This window comes from Leptonotus elevatus, chromosome 11 (genome assembly GCF_054856555.1).
Source record: "Leptonotus elevatus isolate MCC_2025b chromosome 11, RoL_Lele_1.0, whole genome shotgun sequence".
Classification (NCBI taxonomy): Eukaryota; Metazoa; Chordata; class Actinopteri; order Syngnathiformes; family Syngnathidae; genus Leptonotus; species Leptonotus elevatus.
The window spans coordinates 6144077-6170655 of record NC_141249.1 but is presented as its reverse complement, the minus strand read 5'-3'; the positions used below and the strand labels follow the sequence as shown (position 1 = coordinate 6170655).

The 26579-nt window shown below is 43.0% G+C and overlaps 1 protein-coding gene and 1 non-coding gene across 2 annotated transcripts; one reads left to right on the top strand and one right to left on the bottom strand.

The window, feature by feature from the left end:
* Positions 1–1165: 1165 nt before the first annotated feature.
* Positions 1166–1238, bottom strand: trnat-agu (transfer RNA threonine (anticodon AGU)). The gene has a single exon. It is a non-coding gene; the product is annotated as a tRNA-Thr (tRNA).
* A 6209-nt stretch (positions 1239–7447) lies between these two features.
* Positions 7448–26221, top strand: ivns1abpa (influenza virus NS1A binding protein a). Its single transcript, XM_086088365.1, has 15 exons — positions 7448–7654; positions 15479–15777; positions 15953–16087; positions 16393–16562; positions 16665–16740; positions 16837–17010; positions 18766–18891; positions 20292–20402; positions 20847–20988; positions 21059–21283; positions 22759–22880; positions 23588–23714; positions 23794–23925; positions 24007–24180; positions 25180–26221. The coding sequence occupies exons 3-15, from the start codon at positions 15977–15979 to the stop codon at positions 25443–25445; spliced, it is 1956 nt and encodes a 651-aa protein (XP_085944491.1). The 5' UTR covers positions 7448–7654; positions 15479–15777; positions 15953–15976; the 3' UTR covers positions 25446–26221.
* The last annotated feature ends 358 nt before the right edge of the window (positions 26222–26579 follow it).

The window sequence follows — 26579 nt, the reverse complement described above, 5'->3', positions numbered from 1 at the left end:
TATTGAGATTGTTGTGTTGACAATAACTCCAACAGTGGTGCGTGTGGGCCGGAGGTGGGTCATCTACAACCAAAGCAAACAAACCGGCATAACAAAAAGGTGAAATGTGATGCAGGCTTCTTTTGGAAACCAGCCATTCACTTCTTGTAAGCAATAACTTCTCTCACCTTGTCAGGAATGTATGCTTTTGACAGGCTCTTTCATTGACCATAACTTTCAGAGGAGTGAATTCCCAGAGACCCTAAATACTAGGGCTAGGACAAAATATAATTTGATATTTTGATATATAATATAATATAAATATAATATAATATAATATATCGCAAAACTTGTTCACACGATCCACAGTATCGCGATACTTAATTGATACCATACATTGCCGTGCAGCGCAACCAACGTGCAGCGCGGCTGCATTACAAGTAGCCAGCCATATGTTAATTTGCTAATCCCAGAGGGGGAGCTGCATTGCGCCACCAAAATTTAGATGCAACTCAAAAAAAGAGATGAACAAGAGTGTAGCTAGCTATTAGCTAATATGTTCGCCTTGGACGGGGAACAATCAAAGACGAACGGTGCTTTCCCTCTTCACTAGCCGCTACCGCTACTGGTTAGTTTATTTTCCTCTCCTCTTAGTAATGTGCTTAAATTCAGCATTCAATTGGTCGGCGGCATGAGGGATCTGCTTCGTCCAGGTTTAAGGAACAAAACAGCAGTTTTCATTTGCACATAATATGGTTAGTAAACAAATCCTTGAAAGGCAGAACAGAAATTTACCTGGTTCTGGCTTTCTAAAAACCATAATTTTTAGAGGAATATTAATTCCCAGAAAGCCTAAATACAGATGTAACAATGCAGTACCACCAACCATCTGCAGCTTATTTAGTGAGTCAATGATTGCTTCGAAGGCTCCAGCAAGAACTGAAATCTCAACCACTGGTTTACAAGTCTAGTGCTCTAACCAACGAGATATGAAGCCTTGTTGTAGTGGGAATATGGCCTTTAAAACAGCAAATTACAAATAAAAACCTGGTTCTGGCTGCAACCATAACTCAGAATGGTGAGTATCAAACAACACCACAGTATTATCAATCATTTGCCCATCATCTAGTTAGTCAACAAATCCTTGAAAGGCAAAACAGCAAATTTAACTGGTTCTGGTTTTGGAAGGCCTCGGTGAGAATTGAACTCACAACCCCTGGTTTACTAGACCAGTGCTCTGACCACTGAGCTACAAGGCCTTGGTGACTTGACATTACCTTCAAAGCAGCAAATTAATCTGGTTCTTTGAACGCTGAATATTGGTAGCGGTAATCGGTCAATCTCTATCCCACAGACTCTAAATACAGAAGGAACAACACAGTATTATCAGTCATCTGCACATCATCTGGTTAGTCAACCAATCCTTGAAAGGCAAAACAGCAAAGTAACCTGATTCTGGCTTTTGACAGTCAATTGCAATGACCATAACTTTCAAAGGAGTGAGTATTTCCTCCGAGATACCCTAAACACAGATGTAAAAATGTAGCACTATGCTCTAACCACTGAGCTACAAGGCCTTGCAGGGGTGGAAACAAGACCTTCAAAGCAGCAAATTAATCTGGTTCTTTAAACCAATTTGTCAAAATGCTGAATATTGGTGCCAAATCAGTCGATCTCTATTCCACAAACCCGAAATACAGAAGGGATAACACAGTAGTATCAATCATTTGCACATAATCTGGTTAGTCAACAAATCCTTGAAAGGCAAAAATGCAAATTTACCTGGTTCTGGTTTTGAAAGGCCGCAGTGAGAATTGAACTCACTACCCCTGGTTTACTAGACCAGTGCTCTAACCACTGAGCTACAAGGCCTTAGAGATTTGACATTACCTTCAAAGCAGCAAATTAATCTGGTTCTTTGAACGCTGAATATTGGTAGCAGTAATCGGTCAATCTCTATTCCACAGACCCTAAATACAGAAGGAACAACACAGTATCATCAGTCATCTACACATCATCTGGTTAGTCAACCAATCCTTGAAAGGCAAAACAGCAAAGTAATCTGATTCTGGCTTTTGACAGTCAATTGCAATGACTATAACTTTCAGAGGAGTGAGTATTTCCTCTGACATACCCTAAACACAGATGTAAAAATGTAGCACTACCGAACATCTGCACTTTATTAGGTTAAGACTACAACAGTAAGAACAGAACACATGACCCCTAGTTTACTAGAGCACAGTTCCAACCACTGAGCTGCGAAGACACTTACAGGTGTTGCAATGTGACCTTCAAAACATCAAATTTACCTGGTTCTGGCTTTTGATAGTCAATTGCAATGACCATAACTTTCAGAGGAGTGAGTATTTACTCCCAGAGACCCTAAATAGACATAACAATGCTGTACTACCAAACATCTGAAGTTTATTTGGCGAGTCAATGATTCCTTGGTTGATTGGTCAGGGGCTGATTAATAAAAGGCTACAACATCAAACGCAAATTCACTATGTATTTTTATGTAGCTGTTGTCGGCCTCCGTCGGTCTATGATGACCATGAAAGAGAATTCTAAACGTCAGCTCTACTGGAACAGCATGGTCTATGGCTGAACAGGCCAATGCATGAATGGCAGTCCCTATCACACAGTTCGCACTTGTGGGTGGTCTCTGTGGTGCCGGGTGTGTGACGGTTCTTCCTGCGGGCCCTTTTTCCATCTGCTGCAGTAGTCAGTCTCTTCTCTTATTTACCTGTACTAGCAGCACAAACACCATAACAAGAGTAACAACGCTTTGATATGGTGAGGTCACTATGGTAATGCTTATGAATGATACGAGCAACACAAAAATTGGGGTATTTTGTAGATATAAAAAATAAATGTGAAGCCACATTTTTATATAACTATATTAGCAGCGCCCTCCTTAAATGCGCCAACATAACAAGGCACCACGGAACAAATCTAAAATCCATGAGTAACTCACTCACCATAACGCAAATGTGTCTGTTTTTTACTCATTTTGCTAACTTGTTGATTGGCATCAGCGCTGCGAAAGTTAGCATCTTGACATACGTCAAGAGTTTGTCGTAAACAGAGAGAATCCGGTCACTTTTCAAAATAAAATATTTTTAAGCCTCGGCTAATCAATTAACCAGAAGTACAGTAAGATTTTTCAATCTTTCAACTGTGCGGCCCGGTCCAAAGTGGCCCAGGGGCCGGGACAGGTCCGCGCGCCCAGTGGATGGGGACTACTGCTCTAAAGGACCCGGTGAGAATGTAACTCACGACCGCTGCTTTACGAGAACAGTGCTCTAACCACTGAGTTACAAGGCCTTTGAGGTGTAGCAACAGCACATTTACCTGGTTCTGGTTTGACGGTCAATTTTATTGACCATAGCTATCAGAGTAGTGAGTATTAACTCCCAGAGACCCTAAATAGACATAACAACGCTGTACTACCAAACATCTGAAGTTTATTTGGCGAGTCAATGATTCCTTGATAGGACTGATTCTAAAGATTCAGTTCACTTGAAAGAACTGCCATGCCCATCACTACTGTAGCCAGTGTGAACTTTTTACATTTTCCATACATTTCACCTGAAAGCCAACTATCCCTAACTTTTTGTGAGTAGTGTATATTGGCGATCACTATCAGACCCAAAACACAGAAGTACTACCAAACATCTGCAGTTTATTAGTTTAGTCAAACAACCCCTGAAAGGCAACACTGAGCTATGTGGCCTTGCAGGTGTGGAAGCATCACATTCAAAGCAGCAAATTAATCTGGTTATTTGAACCAACTCGTCAAAATGCTGAATATTGGTGCCAGTAATTGGTCGATCCCTATCCCACAGACCCTAAATACAGAAGGAACAACACATTATTATCAATCATCTGTACATCATCTGGTAAATCAACAAATTATTTAAAGGCAAAACAGCAAATTAATCTGGTTCTGGCTTTTGACTAACCTGGCAATAGCCAGATTGATAATTGTGATTCACTCAAGGGAGTTCTCCACAATATCAATCTGGGACCGCTCCAATGTGATATTCTCGGAAAAGGACATTCAGGGCATTACTTCAAGCTGATTGGGCTATGCGCAATTTGTGCACATTTACCAAACTTTTGTTTTGACCAATCACGGCAACGGATGAAAATGTCATCGTCGTTGTTATCTTAGGTTGAAACCCCCCCAAACCTCTATATCAGTTAAAAATACACAAAGCACCTCTTGCTGTTCTTCATTCAACAAATAAACTGAGTAATTCTGATCGAAACAGAATTAATTACAGTGTCCAACTGTCCATGCATTTATCCATGTTAGGTTTATTTGTTGCTCACGGCTCGGCGCTTCTTGTTTTTGTCACAGCTGCATATCCCGCCCCCTAACACAATACCGCTTTGTAATTAGTACTTACAAAAAGTGTACGAATCGGCGAAAATCAGTAGGCTCGGTACAAGATGGATTCCCTGGGGTTCGTCAACTCACAAATCCCGTGAGAATTCAGCTTGCAGCGCAAGGTTAGCTTTTGACAGTAATGACCATAACTTTCAAAGTAGTGAGTATCTACTCCCAGATACCCTAAACAAGAAGTGGGCAAACTCGGTCTTCAAGGGCCGGAGTCCTGCAGGTTTTGAAGGTTTCCCTCTTCCAACTTATTCCAGCTTATTCCAATCAACGGGATCGTTATCAGACGTATGCAGAGCTTGCTGATATATCAAACATCCAAAACCTGCAGGACTCTGGCCCTTGAGGACCGAGTTTGCCCACCCCTGCCCTAAACACAGACGTAATAATGTAGCACTACCAAATATCTGCAATTAATCAAAGAATCCTTGAAAGGCCCCGTGAGAATGTAACTCACAACACTTGCTTTACAAGACCAGTGCTCTAACCACTAAGCTACGAGGCCTTTCAGGTGTAGCAACATGGCCTTTAAACAGCAAATTAACCTAATTCTGGCGTTTAGGCCATTACATTGATTGTAATTATTAGAGTAATTACTATTAACTCCGATACCCTAAACATAACAATGCAGTACTACTAAAGATCTGCAGTTTATTTGGTTAGTCAAAGAATCTAAGGCCCCAGTGAGAATGGAACTCACGACTCCCAGGTTCAGGCTACGAGACCAGTGCTCAATCAACTGAGCTACAAGGCCTTCGAGCTGTGGCAACATGACATTCAAACAGCAACTTAATCTGGTTCTTAAAGTCAAAAGCTGAATATTGCCACCCATAATGAGTATATTCGTATCCCAGAGACCCTAAATACACAAATCATAACACAGTATTAGCAACAATCAGGTTTGTCAATGAATCCCTGAAAGGTCCCAGTGAGAATTTAACTGACAAGCCCTGGTTTACTAGACCAGTGAGCTAGAAGACCTTGTGTTTGTAGCAACAGGACTTTCAAAACAGCAAATTATTTTGGTGCTGGCTTCGGAGGTTGACCCAAAAGTATTCTTACCCAAAATTGATATTTTTAATAATATGTACACTCTAAAAAAAGAATTGTTTAAACCAATTTAAGATTAGAAATTGAATTGTTGACCAATTTAAAAAAAAATGTCTTCAATTGGTAACGATTGAATTAAATTAATCCAAAGTGAATATATTAAGTTCAATTAATTAGGAGTTCATTAAACATAATATATTCACTTTGGATTACTTTTGTTACTTAATTCAAGTGAATATGTTAAGTTTAATGAACTCATAATTAATTAAATTTAATATATTCACTTGGGATTAATTTATTTCGGTTGTGTGTTACCAGTTGAAACAAGTTTTGGTTAACAATTCAATTTGTAATCTTAAATTGGTTCAACAATTTTCTTTTTAGAGTGTACTATGCATCCCCACTAACCTAGACATGTGATTATGATTCATATTGTATTTGTGGAATATGAGTTACGCCCAAAATCCTCCTGTTTGTATCCATATCGGCCGGTCGGGGTGGCCATTTTGCAACTTTCTGTCTACTGGAAATGACTCAGGCCTTAGGAAACAACCAATCACGACTAACCTGTTTCCTGAAGCTGAGCCGTGATTGGTCGTTGCATTTAATTTCTGCAGCAGACAGTGATCAAAAACACACCAGCAAGTCAACTTCTGAATAGGTAAAAAAAAAAGGAAAGAGGCCTTATTTTTTATCTTAATCTGATGGAAGTGTGACAGTTTTAAAAAGTCTGTTCATGCTTGAAAACCCTCCAGTGAAAGATTCATTGCTACCTATAGAAAACACGTGATTTCAGTGGTTGCTGCTAAGGGTGGCCCAATCAGTTTAGGTTTAGGGCGGAAATACTTTTTCTACACAGGACCAGGTATCTGAGTATTACCCATAAATAATTATTTATTCCATATAATTAAATTAATTGACCATATAAAACTGTTTCATGTTCACTTGGGAGTTTTTCCAAACACTTTTTCTACATACATACATACATGCATGCATGCATGCATGCATGCATGCATCAATCAATCAATCAATCAATCAATCAATCAATCAATCAATCAATCAATCAATCAATCAATCAATCAATCAATCAATCAATCTATCTATCTATCTATCTATCTATCTATCTATCTATCTATCTATCTATCTATCTATCTATCTATCTATCTATCTATCTATCTATCTATCTATCTATCTATCTATCTATCTATCTATCTATCTATCTATCTATCTATCTATCTATCGTTTGACTAGCCCGGATGTTCGGAATTGTCAAAACGTCTCATTTACGTATACATCCATCAATCAATCAATCAATCAATCAATCAATCAATCAATCAATCAATCAATCAATCAATCAATCAATCAATCAATCAATCAATCAATCAATCAATCTATCTACCTATCTACCTATCTACCTATCTACCTATCTATCTATCTATCTATCTATCTATCTATCGTTTGACTAGCCCGGATGTTCGGAATTGTCAATACGTCTCATTTACGTATATGGACTATATGCCACGGAGTCGGCATAGGATTTACGGGTTTTCACCCATCAACTTTGTTTTCCGTTTCCAACGAGTGTCCGAAGCATTTCAGATAGCCTAGACGCCCTCCCCCGATGAGCGGAAGCGCACGGTTGGGGGGCGCAGGGCTGGGAGTTCGAGTGTTGGAACGCGGCCATCAGTGGCCGGAAACGGCACTGATGTGTAAAACCCGGAAGTCAGAAGTCCGTGGCATCTTCCCCGTTAGTGACTGGACAGTTATTAGTTTGTTGTAATTGCATTTTATATTGTTGATTAACAGCTGCTGTTACGTTCACTACGTGAGAAAGTTGCCTCAGACTCTTACACGCGTTTACTCCTATTATGCGTTGGAAGACTGCCTGTAATTCCAAGCTTTGTCATACATTGTAAATTGCATCACTTCTTAGCTAGGGGCGTGCGGAATAAACACGCCTCTTTGTGACGTCACGGGCGGCGTGACTCGTGCGTAGTTTCGTCGGGGGCGCGCCTGGCTGGCAGTTGCAGGCTGAGCGTTCGAGTGAGTGGACACAAGTGGACGAGCGGTGACTGCAAACAAAAAGACGAAGCAACACCCAACAAGCAGTCGGACAAGCAGCTCCTGAAGCCGTCTTGCCTACTCTCTTCAGCCCACAAACGACGAACTCTTTCATTCTCTTTAAATATGTCTAATATCGTCTGCCGTCAAACCCCTCAGGTAAGATGTAAGAAAAATATGTTTAACTACTGAGACACTCTTTGAAGGGGGTTGCTGCTAAATTTCCTCAGCTTTTTTTTTTAATGGACATTGCTTTTTCGTTTCTTATCGGTCGATGTATTTCCACACTACAACGGGTGGAAATGGATGGTTACTGGAAATGGCCCGGCTTTTTATCCGCCGCCGCCGACAATGTCGCACACTAAATAAAGGTTCATTTGTCCTACCTCAGTCGCGAATTTTCTGCGTATTTATGGACAAAGGGTGTAATGCGTCGTTGTCCGCCTCTAAATCGAACTGATAGCTAGCGCGCGAGTCTCGTGGTTGCCATCCCAGCTCAGCAGGTTGTAGGTAGCCACTAGCCACCGGAAAGCTAACAAGGTTGCTCAGCAATAGCCTGTTCGTCGCTGTCGGCGCTCTTTGTACATTGAACGTTCCAACGGTGTGGTTTTAAGTGAGCTTTTGGCGCCCGAACCGCTTTCAGTGGCGGGATGTATATCGTGGCACAAGGCCAAGCTTTAAGCACCGGTACATTCCTCAAGCAGTCGAGGCAAGGGAGGGGGCGACAGACCCGCGCAAGGACATTGAAGCAAAAACATGTACGGGTAGGCTAGCAATGATTTTCATTGATACGCGCGGCCTCCATTTGTTCAAAAAATATATGATGTAATACAATGCCATATTTTACGAGTTGTTGGCTTAATATTGACACTACTGTAACGCCAACAATGCAATATTGATTGTATAAAAAGTGTTCGGGTTTAATGCGCCCAGGGTTGTTAATTGGAGACTTCCTTTCGTGCTGCTGTGCGAGTAATCCGTTACAGAAACCGGTGGCCAGATAGATCTAATTGCTCTAATTCACAAATAACCTAGATTATTTCTCATTTATAAAAAAGGGTTTCATTAGTATGTGTTGGCTGCTGGAGAATTACATAAAGTGGAAATAATATTAATCGTAACCAGTTGTCATTTCAATCAACCTATATTAAAATGTAATGTAATATTTTAAACATTTTTTTTTATCTTGGCAAATTGATTTACTGCCTGACTTTTTTTTGTTTTTTTAATGTGCAATATTTCGAGACAAAGCCCTTGCTTATAATTACATTTGTAATTCTATTTATTTATTTATTTTTTAAATTTGTATAAATAGTTTAATGCAGTACATTTCCATTGGACCTGGGACATATTCTGTAGTAGACTCTCCTCTCCACTGGAGGGTGCTCCAACGTGTTGAGATTTTCAATTTCAGGCGTGCAATTAAGTGCTCACTGCTCAGCTGGTCACATGGAAACATTACATTTTACTCTCAGGGCTTCCCCACCCCCACCCTATACTCCCTTTTAATTGTTGGTAGTTAAGCAAACGCCTCAGGAAGCTACACTTGTGAAAGAGTGTCTGACTCGTATCTCAAAAGAATTCCAATCTTTTCAATAACTGACATTTTTTGGTCGATATGCTTTTCTTGTTACAGTGTAATCTTCACTATTTGAACAGATAACAACCTGCATAACCTCCACCAATTGCATTACATTCAAACATTGCACAAGGTTGGTAGCATTTTATGCAAGGCGATGGTAATGTGGTACAACACTGAATTAAACAAAGGTGTGGGTGGGATTTGTTGGTTTGAGGCACAAGAGTAGTAAGTCAGCAGACGGAGTGCAGCTAAACCATTCACTGAGAATAGTTGCGTAATCAGTCAAAAGTGGGTCAGTGTTCCCACCATCCACACACAAACTGGGAGAATTAAAGCTCTCCGTGCCAGTGTTGCTACATGTGATTTGGTGGATTACAGATAGGCTACTGTTTGCTGATGTGCGCCATGATGGATGGTTTTCCACCGTGAAAATGTTGACACTTGTTATTTTTATTCCTCTCTGTTTAGCAAGTATGCCAAACCCAAAGCAATTTCCTGTTTTTTTATCCACTCTTATTTCCTCTTCCTTTGCTAACATGGTGTTTTAATAATCATGTCTCAGTATTTTTTGTCCGTTTAATGCATAGCTATATATATATATATATATATATATATATAGCTATATATATATATAGCTATATATATATATATATATATATATATAGCTATATATATATATATATATATATTATATAGCCTGAACAAATACTTTTTTGTTAGATTTAAAAAAACCTTTTTTTTTTGTTTTAACTGAATGGTGATATCAGAGAAATATTTGATTTTAAAAACAATTTCTTAATGTTACGTTACGATTGCAACGGCTCCCAAGTTTTATAACACAGCTGAGTACTTAACGGTAGTTCATTTCTTCATAACCCATTGTCCAATTTTCAAAATTCTTGGTGCATTGTAATCAGGTTGAAATGGCCACTCCAACTAGACTCTGCATTTTGACAGTCATTTTTGCAAAATCTTGCCACATTGGTGCCTACGCCCCTGCGCAAACGAGCACATTATGTAGGGATAGACCAATAATCGGCCTGGCCAATTATTTGCGCAAATATTTGGCATTTTGATGAATATCGGTATCAGCCTTTTTTCAAAATCTGACGGCAGATAAAGGGTTAAAGTAAAACCATTTTAATCTGAGGGAACTGAGGGTACCGATAACCTTGAGAGCTCCCTGAAATTTTTTGTGGAAATTTAAAATGAAGTATACTGTTTTTTAACTTATCGGCCTCCTTGGCTACTAATAATCAGCATCGGTATCGGCCCTGAAAAAACATCGGTCTATCGCTAACATTATATAACCATAAAGTAGGGCTGGGCAATAAATTAAATTAATTTGATACACCGTCATTTTAAAAATCAAACCGTGGAAAATTTGCTAAACCCACCCATCATCTACCTCTTATCCGGGGTCGTGTCGCGGGGGCAGCAGCTTTAGCAGGGAAGCCCAGACTTTCCTCTCCCCAGCCACTTCAGCCAGCTCCTCCGACGGGATCCCAAGGCGTTCCCAGGCCAGCCGAGAGACGTAGTCTATCCAGCGTGTCCTGGGTCGTCCCTGGGGCCTCCCGCCGGTGGGACATGCTCGGAACACCTCCCCAGGGAGGCGTCCAGGGGGCATCCGAACCAGGTGCCCGAGCCACCTCAACTGGTTCCTCTCAACGCGGAGGAGTAGCGGCTCGACACTGAGTCCCTCCCGGATGACCGAGCTTCTCACCCTACCCTGCGGAGGAAACTAATTTCAGCCGCTTGTATAGGGGATGTTGTTCTTTCGGTCACGACCCACAGCTCGTGAGGGCAGGAACGATTGACCGGTAAATCGAGAGCTTTTGGATTTGGAGGTGCTGATCTTCATCCCAACCGCTTCACACTCTGCCGCGAACCGCTCCAGTGAGAGCTGGAGATAACGGCTTGAAGAAGCCAACAGCATCACATCATCTGCAAAAAGCAGAGATGCAATGTTGAGGCCACCAAACCAGACCCCCTCAACGCCTCGGCTACGCCGAGAAATTCTGTCCATAAAAGTTATGAACAGAATCTGTGACAAAAGGCAACCTTGGCGGAGTCCAACCCTCACAGGAAAATAATTCGACTTACTGCCGGCAATGCGGACCAAACTTTGACATCGGTCGTACAGGGACTGAATAACCCGTATCAGGGGGCCCGGTACCCCATACTCTCGAAGCACCCCCCACAGGACTCCCAGAGGGACACGGTCAAACGCCTTCTCCAAGTCCACAAAGCACATGTGGACTGGTTGGGCGAACTCCCACGCACCCTTGAGGACCCTGCTGAGGGTGTAGAGCTGGCCCACTGTTCCTCAGCCGGGACAAAAACCACGCTGCTCCTCCTGAATCTGAGATTCGACTTCCCGACGGACCCTCCTCTGCAGCACCCCTGAATGGACCTTACCTGGGCGGCTGAGGAGTGTGATCCCTCTAAAGTTGGAACACACCCTGCGGTCCCCCTTCTTAAAAAAGGAGACCACCACCCCGGTCTGCCAATCCAGAGGCACTGTCCCCGATGTCCACGCAATGCTGTAGAGACGTGTCATCCACCCCCGGGGCCCTGCCACCGAGAAGCTTTCCAACCACCTCAGTGACTTTGACCCCAGAGATAGGGGAGCCCACCTCAGAGTCCCCAGACCCTGCTTCCTCAAAGGAAGGCGTGTCGGTGGAATTGAGGAGGTCTTCGAAGTATTCTCCCCACCAATTCACGACGTCCCGAGTTGAGGTCAACAGCACCTTATCTCCACTATACACAGTGTTAATGGCGCACTGCTTTCCTCTCCTGAGACGCCGGATGGTGGACCAGAATTTCCTCGCAGCCGTCCGGAATTCGTTTTCCATGGCCTCACCGAACTCCTCCCATGTCCGAGTTTTTGCCTCAGCGACGCCGAAGCCGTATTCCGCTTAGCCAGCCGGTACCTGTCAGCAGCCTCCGGAGTCCCATAGGCCAAAAAGGCCCAATAGGACTCCTTCTTCAGTTTGACGGCATCCCTTACCGCTGGTTTCCACCAGCGGGTTCGAGGATTGCCGCCACAACAGGCACCAACCACCAAATCCGATGACACGACTACAAAGTCGATCATCGAACTGCGGCCTAAGGTGTCCTGGTGCCAAGTGCACATATGGACACCCTTGTATTTGAACATGGTGTTCGTTATGGTCAGTCCGTGGCGAGCACAGAAGTCCAATAACAAAACACCGCTCGGGTTTTGATCGGGGGGGGGGCCTTTCCGCCCAATCACGCCCCTCCTGGTCTCACTGTCATTACCCACGTGAGCGTTGAAGTCCCACAGCAGAACGAGCGAGTCCCCAGGGGGAGCGCTCTCCAGCGCACCCTTCAAGGACTCCAGAAAGGGTGGGTACTCTGAGCTGCTGTTCGGTGCATAAGCACAAACAGCCAGGACATGTCCCCCCACCCGAAGGCTACCCTCTCATTCACCGGGGTAAACCCCAACGTACAGGCGCCTAGCCGGGGGACAATGAGTATGCCCACACCTGCTCTGCGCCTCTCACCGTGGGGCCAGAGTGGAAGAGGGTCCAGCCCCTCTCGAGAGGATTGGTACCAGAACCCAAGCCGTGTGTGGAGGCGAGTCCGACTATATCTAGTCGGAACTTCTCAGCCTCGCACACCAGCTCGGGCTCCTTCCCTGCCAGAGAGGTGACATCCCATGTCCCCAGAGCTAGCTTCAGTAGCCTTTGGCTGCCACCCAATTCACTGCGCACCCGACCCCTTTGGCCCCTTCCACCGGTGGTGAGCCCATGGGAAGGGGGACCCACGTTGCCTTTTCGGGCTGTGCCCGGCCGGGCCCCATGGGTATAGGCCCGGCCACCAGACGCTCGCCTTCGAGCCCCACCTCCAGGCCTAGCTCCAGAGGGGGGCCCCGGTGACCCGTGTCCGGGCAAGGGAAACGAAGATCCAAAGTGTGTGTTCATCATTGGGGTCTTTTGAGCCATGCTTTGTCTGGTCCCTCACCTAGGATCTGATTGCCATGGGTGACCCTACCAGGGGCATGAAGCCCCAGACAACATAGCTCCTAGGCTCATTGGGACACGCAAACCCCTCCACCACGATAAGGTGATGACTCACGGAGGGGGATTTGCTAAATCATGAAATCAAATTTTGTCTTCTGGATTATTAAAGGCTGTTGTTTTTCTGTTTTGTTACATTCAAATGTTTTTGTGAGTTGTAATTTTTCATATGTGGCAGAATGCTGGATGGGTGGTTTACAAGACATGTTTACAACAGCTACCAACTAGTTAATTGTGGCATTTAACTCTTTGACTGCCAGACGTTTTCAGAAAAGGGATGCCGTCAGTGCCAGCCGATTTAAGCATTTTGACTGATCTTTCAAGGTCCACAGAAAATGTTCTGTTTGGACTATGGAAACACACGTACTACCAAATGAAAGATTGGACTTTCATCTTTCATCAGAAAAAAAAAGTTTGTTTCTACCTTATTCCGTTCTTTAGTAATCAACAATAGAAAATGGTTAGTTTGACCCAATTTCGCCTGTTTTGGACCAAAATACGGAGAAATCAAGCTTTTAGTGAAACGATATTATTTCATGCATTCTAGTGAATTTGACACTTCTTTTTGTCCATGAATGATGCCACAAACACCTAAATAGTGCTTTACTTCTATAAAACACTACCACCAAGAATGAAAAAGTGTTTTTTGATAGCAAAATACGTTTATTTACATTCAACAGTGTAACAATTTGACAACAATTTGGCAAACTATTTACAAATGTGTGCAACTGGTGCTATTTACAAATATGTGGATGTTTCAACGACAGTTTTTCTTTGTGTAACACTCTCCTGCGTGCAAGGAGACGCAACCGCATTTGCACAACAGATTGCCTCTTCGCGTGCTCCACTTTCTTGCCGGCCGTTTTTTTCCGGGGAATAGCAAGTATATACTGCAGTGTGTGTTGCCATCAAGTCTAATATCAGGATCATGCTACGGTTTCGTTACGTCTCGCTTCCTCGTGTCCTTCAGTTGCTATACCGGGTGGTAAGAGATGTTCTGATCCATCTTATCCACTCCATTCATGGTGGCATCGTAGTCCAGAACCAGTGTCTTCTCCGTGATCAGACTGTACCCGCTCCTCCGATGAATATGCATTGGACTCGGGGGGTACTCTTCATTGTCCGATCGAATGTCCGCTTGTGCAGCTCCGGCGTTAGCAGCGCTAGCCGCGCTTAGCCGGTGAGGCTTACTACGTGATCATAAGAGTCGCGTCAAGGCTTCCAACTTTGGCGTCAAGCTCGGAGTCATCATCATCATCATCATCAATCTGCATTGGTCGATGCCAACTCTCCATCGCCCGATCGAATGTCCGATTGTGTAGAAGTACCCGGTCGGCTATTGTGCGCGTTTTCCGGCCTTAGCAGCGCTAGCCGCGCTTAGCCGGTGAGGCTTACTACGTGATCATAACAGTCGCGTCAAGGCTTCCAACTTTGGCGTCAAGCTCGGAGTCATCATCATCGTCGACATCAATGCGCTTTTTAGTATTGATTGATGCTTTCCGTCTTTGAAAAAAATGCTCAAGCGTGAGCTGCTTGCAACCGGTTGCTTGGTCAAGCCATTGTGGCTTGACCAGCCATTGTCTCCTCAACACTCTAGCTCCGCCTCACGTCTTCTACTGACGCCCACGGTGGGCGGCCCATCCAACCTTGTGCAAAGAGAGTCATCGCTGCCCTCTAGGGGCCAAAACGAGTCTTTTACTAATCAGATCTGCCTGATACTTTCAGCACAGCTGCCCAAGGCTTTCCTGCACCCGTTTTCAAAAAAAAAAAAAAAAACATAGGGGAAGTCTTTTAACGTCCTCGGCGCCCTTCCCTAGGTTTATGCTAAACGTTTTATAACGTTTATGGCAGTCAAAGAGTTAAGAACAAACTATGAATGTTAATGTTACATTATTGTTGTCTGAACATTTTTGCACAGGAATTATTTTTTAATAAATGAAATCTTTTAAATAAATATTTGTTGGGTTTATTAGATTGAAATCGATTAAAATCGTAATCGTCCTAAATGACTGTAAAAATCGAGATTTTATTTTTGGGGCATATCGCCCAGCCCTACCATAAAGTGTCAGATGGCGAAGACTGTACTATTACAGTAAGGCTATTCTGGAAAGTGACTTGCAGTGAGTTTACTATTTCAGATTATGGGCCAGCTGCTATAGTCTGTCTTCTGTCTTTCAAGTCTGTTTGCATGAGCAGTAGTTGGGTTACTAATATGGACTTCTCGTAGCTCAGATGATTTTGAAGAATTGTATTGATGCATGGAATCCGTAGGCCTTTTATGTACAATAAATGGCGCACAAAACGAGAATGTAGTGGTGCGTCTGTGTTTATTCAACCCTTCTCTCCTTTGTCCTCCAGGTTATAATGTATGACCAACACAGAATAAGTACAGCTCTATAGCCAACGGGTTCACGAGGACTTGATTACAGTCGCTTCAAGCCTGATCGTTTGCTTGGGTGGAAGCCCTCCCTCTCCCTTCTGCTGCCACCTGTGTTGTTAGTTGGCATTTCTTCTGACTACTTTCCCATCCCACTCCTTGGGTGAAGAAGACCGGAGTTTCCCTGGAATCTCTTGTCTGCTTTGCCTGTTTGCCTATCTTCAGCTCCTGTTCTACTCCTGTAGTGGCACTTTCCTGGATTTGACTTAATCTCTATTAGGTAAGACAACGCACAATTGCAGACACATAGTTCCCTCTGGTCAGTAATAGATTTAGGGGTTAACAATGTTAGATTAAAGATCACATTTATTTATTTTTAATCACCAGTAATATTGATCATAACTAAACTAGTAGAGCAGCATGTTGTATACTTATTCATGTGAACTTTTCATCAGGCAGACCAACCAAATTCAGCCAAAATGATTCCAAATGGTTACCTGATCTTTGAGGACGAAAGTTTCTTGGATTCCACTGTGGCCAAAATGAATGCCCTGAGAAAGAGTGGTCAGTTCTGCGATGTTAGACTGCAGGTATGCTCTAAATGCAAACACTCACCAACCCCACACATGGACCAGTGCATCATTAAAAAAAATATTGCTATAATACACAACAAATCTTTGATGGACCCCACAAATAGCAAAAAATAACCTCCAAAAAACATCTAAATAAAAATGTCTGGTAGAATTACTGTCGAAAAATCCAAAGTACCGTTCATACCATGAGATTAATTGCATGTTGACCAGGATGTTGTTATGCATATACTGCTTAGTCTCTACTTTAAAATTTGGTGCACCTTGTAAGAAACTATATATATATAGATTTTTTTTTTTTATAGGTATGTGGCCATGAGTTGATGGCCCATCGTGCTGTGCTGGCTTGCTGCAGTCCATACCTGTTTGAGATCTTCAACAGTGACATTGAACCTCATGGAGTGTCCCATGTCACTTTTGAGGACTTGGACCCGGAGGCAGTGGAGATCTTGCTCAACTATGCCTACACTGCCCAGTAAGTACTTGTCACTGAGAGAAGAGTTTCTCTCATGAGAATAATTGTGCTGTAATAGAGGATCGTTTACTTACTCTTCAACTTTATCTTTCTGCATGACAGGCTTAAGGCAGATAAGGAGCTGGTCAAGGACGTTTACTCTGCTGCCAAACGGTTTAAGATGGAGCGAGTCAAGCAGGTTTGATTTCATCAAATACTTGTGTAACGTCAGCTTGATAGTACCACAAAAGTAGTTGTGAATTTGTGATGTTATTCCACATCTGCAATTTTTCAGATTTGCGGCGACTACTTGCTGTCTAAGATGGATTCCCAGAACGCCATTTCTTTTCGTAACTTTGCCAGCTCAATGGGAGATGCCAGAGTTCTGGCCAAAGTGGATTCCTACATCCAAGACCACCTACTGGAGGTTTCTGAACAGGATGACTTCCTCAAACTTCCCCGACTCAAGGTGACATATATTTTTGACTTATCCTTCAATTGCACGCGATTAGTTAAAAAAAAAATGTTGGCATTGAGTTATTGATATTTGGGTTCTACACACATGGACTCAATTGTTGATGAAAGAAAAACCCACAGTGCACATAAAAATTACATGAGTCTGACAAAATAAAAAAAGGTTTAAGCAAAGTTAAACAATGAAAATGAGACATTGCTTTTAAAATTATGGTTCAACAATTATTATTTAAAAAAAACACGAAACAGGCCTGGACAAAAATGATGGTACTACCAGATAAAACGCGTATCACGATAAAGGGGTCACAATACGTATCACGATACACATGTATCCTGATATTTTACATTCCATACATTTTTATTAAAACTGTCATTTTAGACCCCAATGATGTGTTTATTATGCTGGATAGCAAAACATTTTTGTTAGCACCTTTTACGGTTTACCACTAAGTAGCATTCCTGATCTAAATATGCGCACACTGCACCGCAAAGAGCAGGTTTCAGAAAAGCACTGGGAAACTTTATGAATAGGCATAGGCCAATATTAGATTCTGATGGTATGACAACCGTGAGCAAAAAATATCGCAGTATTAAAATGACAACTCTAAAATATCGCACATCTGCAATAAAAAATTTCTAGCAGCAGAGTGCCTCCGCTTTTTCGTGCTTTCTTGTTTACGTTTTTTGCCCACCGAGCTTGAAGAGCATCTGCTGTGAGTAGTTTTTTTAATTTGTATTTTTATACTGTCACGACAAAGCCTGATACGCTTTTTGAACCATGGTAGCACTCAACCCCCCCCCCCCTTTTTTTTCCCTAAAATATTCTTATTTGAAATATTTGGGTAAACAATTTTTTTTTTCATTTAAATCTTTGTAATTTTTAAACAAAATATAGAATATTTGGTATTAAGAAGTATTATTATTATTAAAAGAAATATGTACCATGATAAATTTAAATAAATGTTGACATTCTTCTGTTGTAATTTTTCTTAGCAAGACCGTGTCCCCTCACTAATGAACTATTTTTAGAACAGACTGGCAACCCCTGGTACCCCACTATCCAGCAGCAGTCTTACTTGGACTACACTGGATAAGCTTTGTATTGACTGTATACCGTTTTGAGTTTTTACAAGATTAACATGTAGGTTGCATATTCTGCAGGCAAAGCCTACTAAGTATATTTGGGAAATGTAACTTAAAATGTTACACTGCCTTTTTTTTTCTCTTCTTTTTTTAATGCTATCAAACATTGAAGGCATTTTTTTTTTTTTACCGTTGATCACAAATTGATAATGGATTTAAACTTGCATGTAATATTTCTGTTTTTAATTAACCTCACAAATCTCATAATTCAGATTCGGAAGGCTACAATTTTACTTTTTAAGGGTTATTAAGGCCAGTTCACACTGCACTTGGGTAGCAGGATGGTTTGATGAACCCATTCATTGGCTGAGCGAGCCGCCAAGGCGTGATAAAAGGACAGTCGTGTTGGGCTTTAAGTTAACTGGCTGAGCGATTCCTGATTAACAGCAATAGACCAATTATTGTGAAAAACATCCATATAGGCTGCTCGGCATCCACTTCCAAATATGTGACGTCCATATGCCTGGTGGACACAAAGAAAATTTTAAGTGCTGTGTGAAAAGGCCTGTTAAAAAATGTAAATTGGCCATGAGCACAATACGACGACTTGGGTTGTCTTTTTCCTCAAGTTTGTGACCTAAACTCTCCCTTTGTTGTTTGTTCACAGTTAGAAGTAATGCTAGAAGACAACCTGACTCTGCCCAGCAACGGCAAGCTTTACTCCAAGGTGCTGAATTGGGTGCAGCGCAGCCTTTGGGAGAATGGAGAGCAACTGGAACAACTCATGGAGGAGGTCAGTACCAATATGTGCCCTTTGAACTCTGAGCGAGATTGTCATCCTTTCCCTCCCCCCTTTGACTCCTCCTGTTTTTGACATTAAGAAGTCATTAAAGGGGCTCAACTAGAGCTAGCATGCTGTTGTCATGCTGCTATGTCAGGATTGTTCTTTTCCCTCTGATTTGTTGAGGTTTTGCAGTAAGAAACTGTATTCCTGAACCATGCCACAAATTAGAGGTGAGACCAAAAGAGCCCCTATTTGCTCTTTTTTTTTTTGGATTCTTTTTTTCACTCTTTTCCTTTGGGTTGTGGTTGATTTTGTTATCACCCCATCTAAGTATTACAGTGCTCTTCTGCTGTGAAACGCAGAGAAAAGATTCTTGAAGGTTTGACCTTTGATTCATCTGTTTTATACTGCCACTTGATTATTTTGAACAGGTGCATGTTTTTGTGTTCCAGAACTAACAGGCACTCCTCCCCATTGATTTATCTCTCCTGTAGGATTATTTGCAGCAGCAAGGGACCAGACTGAGGAGCCGGGACTGATCCACCAGGGTAATGAGTCAGAGAAAGGAGAAGGGAGCACTCCTGCCTCTTAGCTGCCTCTTTGCAGCCAAGCAACACTGTGCTACCATCTGTCCATACCTATGGCACACATGCATTCGCACTCTGGAGGAACCAATAATTTATTTCGGTACAACTGCCAAAATGCAAGATAATACAAACGATGCAGATTGCATAACACAAAAAGGCATCGTATTTGAAGACAACTCCATTGGCTCTACATTATTAACCGTACACATTTTTTTAAAAAACCCTTACCATCCTCCCCTCATAAAAGACCCCCCCCCCCCACACTTTTTTTTTTGCTAGACGTCCAAACCTTGGCTTTTGAAAGTGGCAACTACACAAAACATACAGACCATCAGTATTTACATTTTTGCAATTGATAATGACGCCAGACCATTCGGCCACGAATGTTTTGCCATGTGTGTTTGACTGCCTATTGTGGCTTTTACCACAATGAGCAGCTTCTCCAGCTAGAGGGGGGTGGTTTCCAAGCAGCAGACTGGAAAATGCGGCCAAATGCGCCCCTCCTTATTCTTCAACCTTCACAGAAGATCTTGCTGACTGGAGTGCGTCGTTCTTCACGCGATCCCTCTTTGTTTTTAGATGACATTTAGGAAGTGAACCCTTGCCGGCCTTTCAGCATCTTCTTGAGCGCAAATGTTGACACCAATGTGCCGTGGATGGATGCATTTTGTGTCTTTTAAGGAAATTCCTCATTCAAGAAACTCTATTTCAAGGACTTTGCCCTTCCCCCGCTTTCCTCTTTTCTAATGCCCACTATGCCGGGGTGTGCCGTGTTACCATGGAGACAGCCACATGGGTGTGTTGTTCCTGTTTGTCTTTCAGGTGCAAATGCTGTACTACTCAGCTGACCACAAGCTGGTGGATGGAGGGCTGGTGATTGAGGGGCACACTGAGGTGTTTGGTGGCGAGGAGGACCACCTTCAGTTTGTGCAGGTATTCAATAAGCGTGCCCAGCTTAACTGCACTGAGCTCTCAAATGTATTTAATCAGCAGTGTTTAGCTTAGCCTATGCCGGGCCATGCAAATATCCACACAGCCTGTGCCTGGCTAAAAGGGCAAGTCAATGTAATCATTTGATTTGGCTACTATCTAACAATTTAATGCAGCAGAAATTTAATGCCAGCAATTTTGCTGTTCGGTGGGCAGGTTGGCAGTGAGGGTTTCTCACACATCCGACTGGATTCTGATTCGACTGCCCTGTAGCATTCATCGTGTCAGATGTTAGGTCAGGGGTGAGATCATATGGGTCCACAATAGAGCAACTTGACTTGGCTTAAGTTTGGTTAACTGCTGCTGGCCATCAGTTGGACTGTAGTGCGTGCGTGCATGCGTGTGTGGAGCGGGCTTGCCTTCTGTAGCTGCGCTATGCTCTTGCAGAAGAAGCCAGAACGAGAGAGCACCCAGAGACCGATGAGCTGCAGTTCCTCGGGAAGCCTTTCACCCTCCAACCAAGCAGCAAATGGCCCCAAGCAAACAACCAGCAGAGAGTGGAAGTATATCGCCTCTGAGAAGACCACAAGTAAGGCCTGTTAGCAGTGTAGCGAGCGTGCTTTTTATTTCCCTTGTCTCTAATGACGTGTTCCCCTCAGACAATACATACCTGTGTCTGGCTGTGCTGGACGGGGTGCTGAGTGTGATCTTCTTGCACGGCCGCAGCAGCCCCCAGACCTCCCCCTCCGCCACCCCCTGCCTGCTGAAGAGCCTCAGCTTTGAGGCCCCGCCTGAGGAGCTGGAAGAGCGTCAGCTGTCCCCCATGCGTTACGCTCGCTCCGGCCTGGGCACGGCAGCCGTCAACTCGAGGCTCATCGCAGCAGGTTGGTACACAAATGAACACTTGATCTATCTCCGCTTGGCAGTGGAACTCCACAATCTGTTCTGCTTTGGATTTTAAGGCATTTCTTTTTTGAGAGTGATTACTTGCAGTGGGGTAAAAAAGTATTTGGCCAAAATCCAATAGGAAGTCTATAGGAAACTGGCCAAATCCTTTTTTTGCCCCACTGTACTTGCATTTTGGATAAAACGGTCACCGTTGGAACATTTTATTGATGGAATGTTGTATGTAACGTGATGTTCACTTTTATTAAACCAGCTTGGTGGCCAATTGGTAGAGTGTCCACCCTGAGACTGGGAGGTCGTGGGTTCAATCCCCAGCCAGGTCATACCAAAGACTATAAAAATGGGACCCATTTGCCTCCTTGCTTGACACTCAGCATTTACGGATTGGAATTGGGGGGTTAGATCACCAAATGATCCCGGAGCGCATTCCCCTGCTGCTGCTCACCGCTCCCTCGGGATGGGGTCAAATACGGAGAGCAAATTTCACCCCACTTAGATGGGTGTGACAATCAGTGGTCCTTTAACCTTTAATTACATATCAAACAATTGTTAAAATGGGCTAACCATACAAATTAGCATGTTAGAAACCCTAAACTCAACAGTCTTGAATAAGAAATCAGGAGGGTTAAGAAACATATGAATACATACACAAATATAAAATGTAGTCAGATCATTTAAAAAAAGTTCTTTTTCAGGCAACTCGCCAGTTAGTGGCTTACGTAAGCTAAGAGCAAATGTGTGACGGAACATCCAAAGTCCTTCAGTTGAAAAAAAGTTGGCCAGTACCAGCTCTGATTTCAATCAAGCCCGTGACAATGAATACAAAGTAGAAACTCTTCAAAATAAAATCAGTACAACGGTTTGACAGTGATGTAAGCAGAATTTGTATGCCAGTTGGAGTCACTCTATGATCAACCTAAGGTCACTCAGTTAAGTCATCATTACAGTAAATGTTTAATAAAACACTTGGCCTTAAATAACAAAAGAAATTGCAAGTATGCTAACTGAGCATGTTTTCTTGAACTGCATGATGATGTATTCCTGTGTCACTGCGCCGAACCTTGAAAACGGGTCAGGAACCTTGTAAACAGTAACAGTGTTAACATTTAACACAAGCAGCACTTGTGCTCAGGCATCCACTTGACTACAAATAGTCTCAGACTATCTAAGGTATGCACTGGACCAAAAAAGTATTGGGATACTGAGAGGCTTTTCTGCTTAAAATGGCCGCCTCCCGGTAACTCACTGTGGATGAGCTTATTCTCTTCATTGGTGTCCTCTGAGATGTTGCAGAAAACTAACAATAAAACGCCTACTGTTGACAGTTCAACACACAACAGTTGATGTCCACTTAACGTCAGTTATGCAAAAAATGTCAGCTCCGGTCCAATTTTTCTCCCGTACGTTTTGATAGTTTCCACTGTCTGTTAACTATCTTTTTGATCTTATCCAGGTGGCTACAACCGGCAGGAATGTCTGCGGACTGTTGAGTGTTACGACCCCAAAGAGGACCGCTGGACCTTCATTGCGCCCATGCGAACTCCAAGGGCTCGTTTCCAAATGGCGGTTCTGATGGTACGCTGCCGTCCTCTCCCAGTTGCGTGCCGTTGTGCACTTACCATCCATTTGTCAATAGCGATGAAATTTATACAAACCCAAATCATGATTATCATAACCAAAATTTTTCACATTATTATTATTATTATTATTATTAAGGAAGTGTAAACAAATAAACACATCTGATAGTCTGAAAACATTGCAACACGTTTTATCTTGTAAATGTTCACACATTTAAGATGACCAAATTGACTAGTGAGCTTTCCATCTGTTGACTACACTTACACACATGGACAAAATTGTTGGTAACCTACAACGGTCATCAAAATCACTTGAAATTTAGTCACACACACAAAATTTGCGTTTGGTTGACTTGACTTCCCCTTTATCAAAATCATGGTGGGCCGCTGGTGGGCTTCTCTACCACCAGGCTTTGCAAGTTTTCTGCAATATGTAATTACAAGAATTGTTTTTTTTGAGTTGGACATATGAGATGGGAGCGCACTCTGCTACTTGACAAGTACAGGAATGTGTGATGAGAGCATCTGGTTGTGGTTTTCTCTGGGCCTCCTTTAGTGTTTAAATGCAACAAAATAGTTTACCTTGCACCGCTAGGTCTCCTGCAATCCCTCAACTTGACGATAGCTACAAAGCACATAACTGTTGGAAAGTTGATCCGTTTATAGGTTTCACCCTTGTGTGTTTTCTGCATCCGTACCTGACAGGGTCAGCTTTACGTTATCGGAGGTTCCAACGGACATTCCGACGAGTTGAGCTGCGGTGAGATGTACGATCCAGTCGCCGACGAGTGGGCTCAGGTGCCCGAGCTCAGGACCAATCGCTGCAACGCAGGTGGGCGTGGCCCACACGGCTGCATTGGCGGTAATGGCCTCGACTGCCGGCTCACGTGTGCTCTTTTTTTCCCCCCAAGGTGTCTGCTCCTTGAACAACAAACTCTACGTTGTGGGAGGATCAGATCCCTGCGGGCAGAAAGGACTGAAGAACTGTGATGCCTTTGACCCAGTCACCAAAATCTGGTCCAGTTGTGCCCCCCTCAACATCAGTATGTGTTATTTTAACCCTCCACCCCAGTTCCGATTGTCTTTGGTGATCGCGCAAGCTTCAATGGCTTGTTGTTTTTCAGGACGGCACCAGGCGGCAGTGTGCGAGTTGGATGGTTTTATGTATGTGATCGGAGGGGCCGAGTCCTGGAACTGTCTGAACACCGTGGAACGCTACAACCTTGAGAACAACACCTGGAGCCTGATTGCACCCATGAATGTGGCCCGCAGGGGGGCCGGCGTGGCCGTCTGTGCCGGTAAGCTCGCTCGCATCCCTGGGAGGGCTGAAGGATTTTGTGAAATAATCTTGTTCCCCTCTATATTGCAAATGTGATTTTAATAAGCAATTATTCAAGGTGCTTTAATTTAGAGCTGTCAAAATTAATGGACAATTGATTATCAAATAAATCGACAACTACTTTAATTAGGGATGTTCAATACTTTTTTTTTTAACACGCCGATACATTATTTATGATACATCAAATCCCCCCCCCCCAAAACCCAATGACAGAATAAAAAAAAGAGACATTTTCCAAATTTCCTTCAAATTGCTTGAAATTAATGGAAATTATATTTTTTCAATTTGCTCATAAGTCATTTTGCATAGAACACACAACAAAATTAATTTCAAAAAATAGATAAATAAAATGAAACAATCCAGTGGCCAGGGAAAAAAAGTCCCAATCTAAATTTGTGGTTGTAAAACTTTCTTTTAAGGAATACAGTGAAGTGCAAGAATTCAATTAAATACAATAGTATTTCATCTACCATGTTAGGAATTCCTCAAGCCGTTTAGTGTGTGATGTTTAATTATATCTTGTTTCGAAATCCATGCTTTTAATTTGGAAGGCTGCTCTGCATTTCTAACCTTGCCAGCAAGATAAATTCTCGCGGTATTTGTGAGTTCACAAACTCCGGAGAATACATCTTGTACCGCTCCCGCAGATACGTTTGCAGCCGAACTTTTTTAGGTCGGACCAATCAGGCGTTGTTTAGGACGAAACCAATAAGCACCGACGGCGGGAGGAAACAAACAAACCTAACATACGAATGGATGCTGCAATTCATTTTGTTCTCGCAGAATTACTCACCGTTTCCTTGTTGAATATGAACAGCGAGGGGAGTTTTGTGCATTTTTATCTGGTAAAGATGTTCGGGGGCCGATACCAGTGTCGATATCGATACTCGCCCAGCACTAGCCCTTTTCCCCATGTATGTTTTGAATGTCTTAAAAATCCACCCTGTGTTCTATCCAGGCAAACTCTTTGTCGTCGGCGGCTTCGACGGCTCCCACGCGCTCCGCTGCGTGGAGGTCTACGACCCGGCCCGAAACGAGTGGAAGATGCTCGGCAGCATGACCACATCCCGCAGCAACGCGGGCGTGGTCATGCTGGGCGACAGCATTTACGCCGTGGGCGGCTTCGACGGCAACGACTTCCTCAACACGATGGAGGTGTACGACCCAGAGGCGGACGAGTGGAGCGACTGCATCATCAAGGCCCTCTTTGCGTTCCCCGAGTGACACGCCGCTGCAACCTTTCCAAACTAACAGGCTTAGTGACATAATCGTGTTTCGTGATATCCTGTGTGTGAGTGGATATTTGGGTGGGGGAGGGAGGGAGGGAGGGAGGGACGGAGGGACGGAGGGAAGATTTGGACGAAGGGTCTTCAGTGAAGACTGGCGTATATTAGGCAGGGTGGGGCGGGCGGGGATTTGTTGCCCAAAGCAACACAAATGAAGCCTTTTCTTATTGCGTACGTTGTTCTACGTGCTGTACATATTGTTTGTCTGTCATGCCAACATTTAATAGACACCTAGTGCTTTTCTTCTTCTCTTTAGACTTGAAACTTGAGGGTTTTCAGACTACTGGTCACTCGGAAAGTGCAAGTGTGATAATGAGTTTTGACGTTTTAGGTTGGATTTTGCTTATATAATACTAAGGTGGATGATGAAGCCTTATGATTGAACATCTATCAAAGACCCCCCAATTTTAAACTGGTTTGTGTTATGGAATCTAAAGTAATGGCCTTTTTATATTTTTATACACTGCATAGTAATCAAAAACAGTGCAAGTCATCAACCGGTGCCAGTTTGTTTTATTTTTCTGTGCTCACATTACATGCACAGCCAAGTTTCTGTTAACTTAAGTTTTTGTGATTTAAGATATGGATGCAGTTAACTGAAACATGCTTTGGCGTTCGTGTCAAGCAATGAGATTTGTTTTTTTTCTGGAAGGAGTGTTGTATGAAGGCAGTTCTAACATTTGTAATATTTCTTAATAAATCATTTCAATTGCATTTTTGTCCTGATTCATTTACTGGCTAACACAAACTTGTAGCAGCAGCAAAGTTTCCAGACTTCCACGCCCCATTACTGGTCACCAACTAAACCAGCCGGTGCAAGCCTTGTCCAACATGACAAATTGGCTCTTACTGCATGTCTTTATTTAGTACCTTACATCATTCATAGGTCAAGTCTAATCTCGCATTGCCGCCAATCTGTAAAGGGACCAAGCTAAAATGTATCTCGAGGGACCTTAACTAAGAGTCAAAGCTGCCATAATCCTCCGTAGTCCCATTCAGACGCATGACCCTCAGCCTAGATCACAGCTTGTGTACTACACAGGAAATACTCATGAAAGTAAAAAAAGTTGAC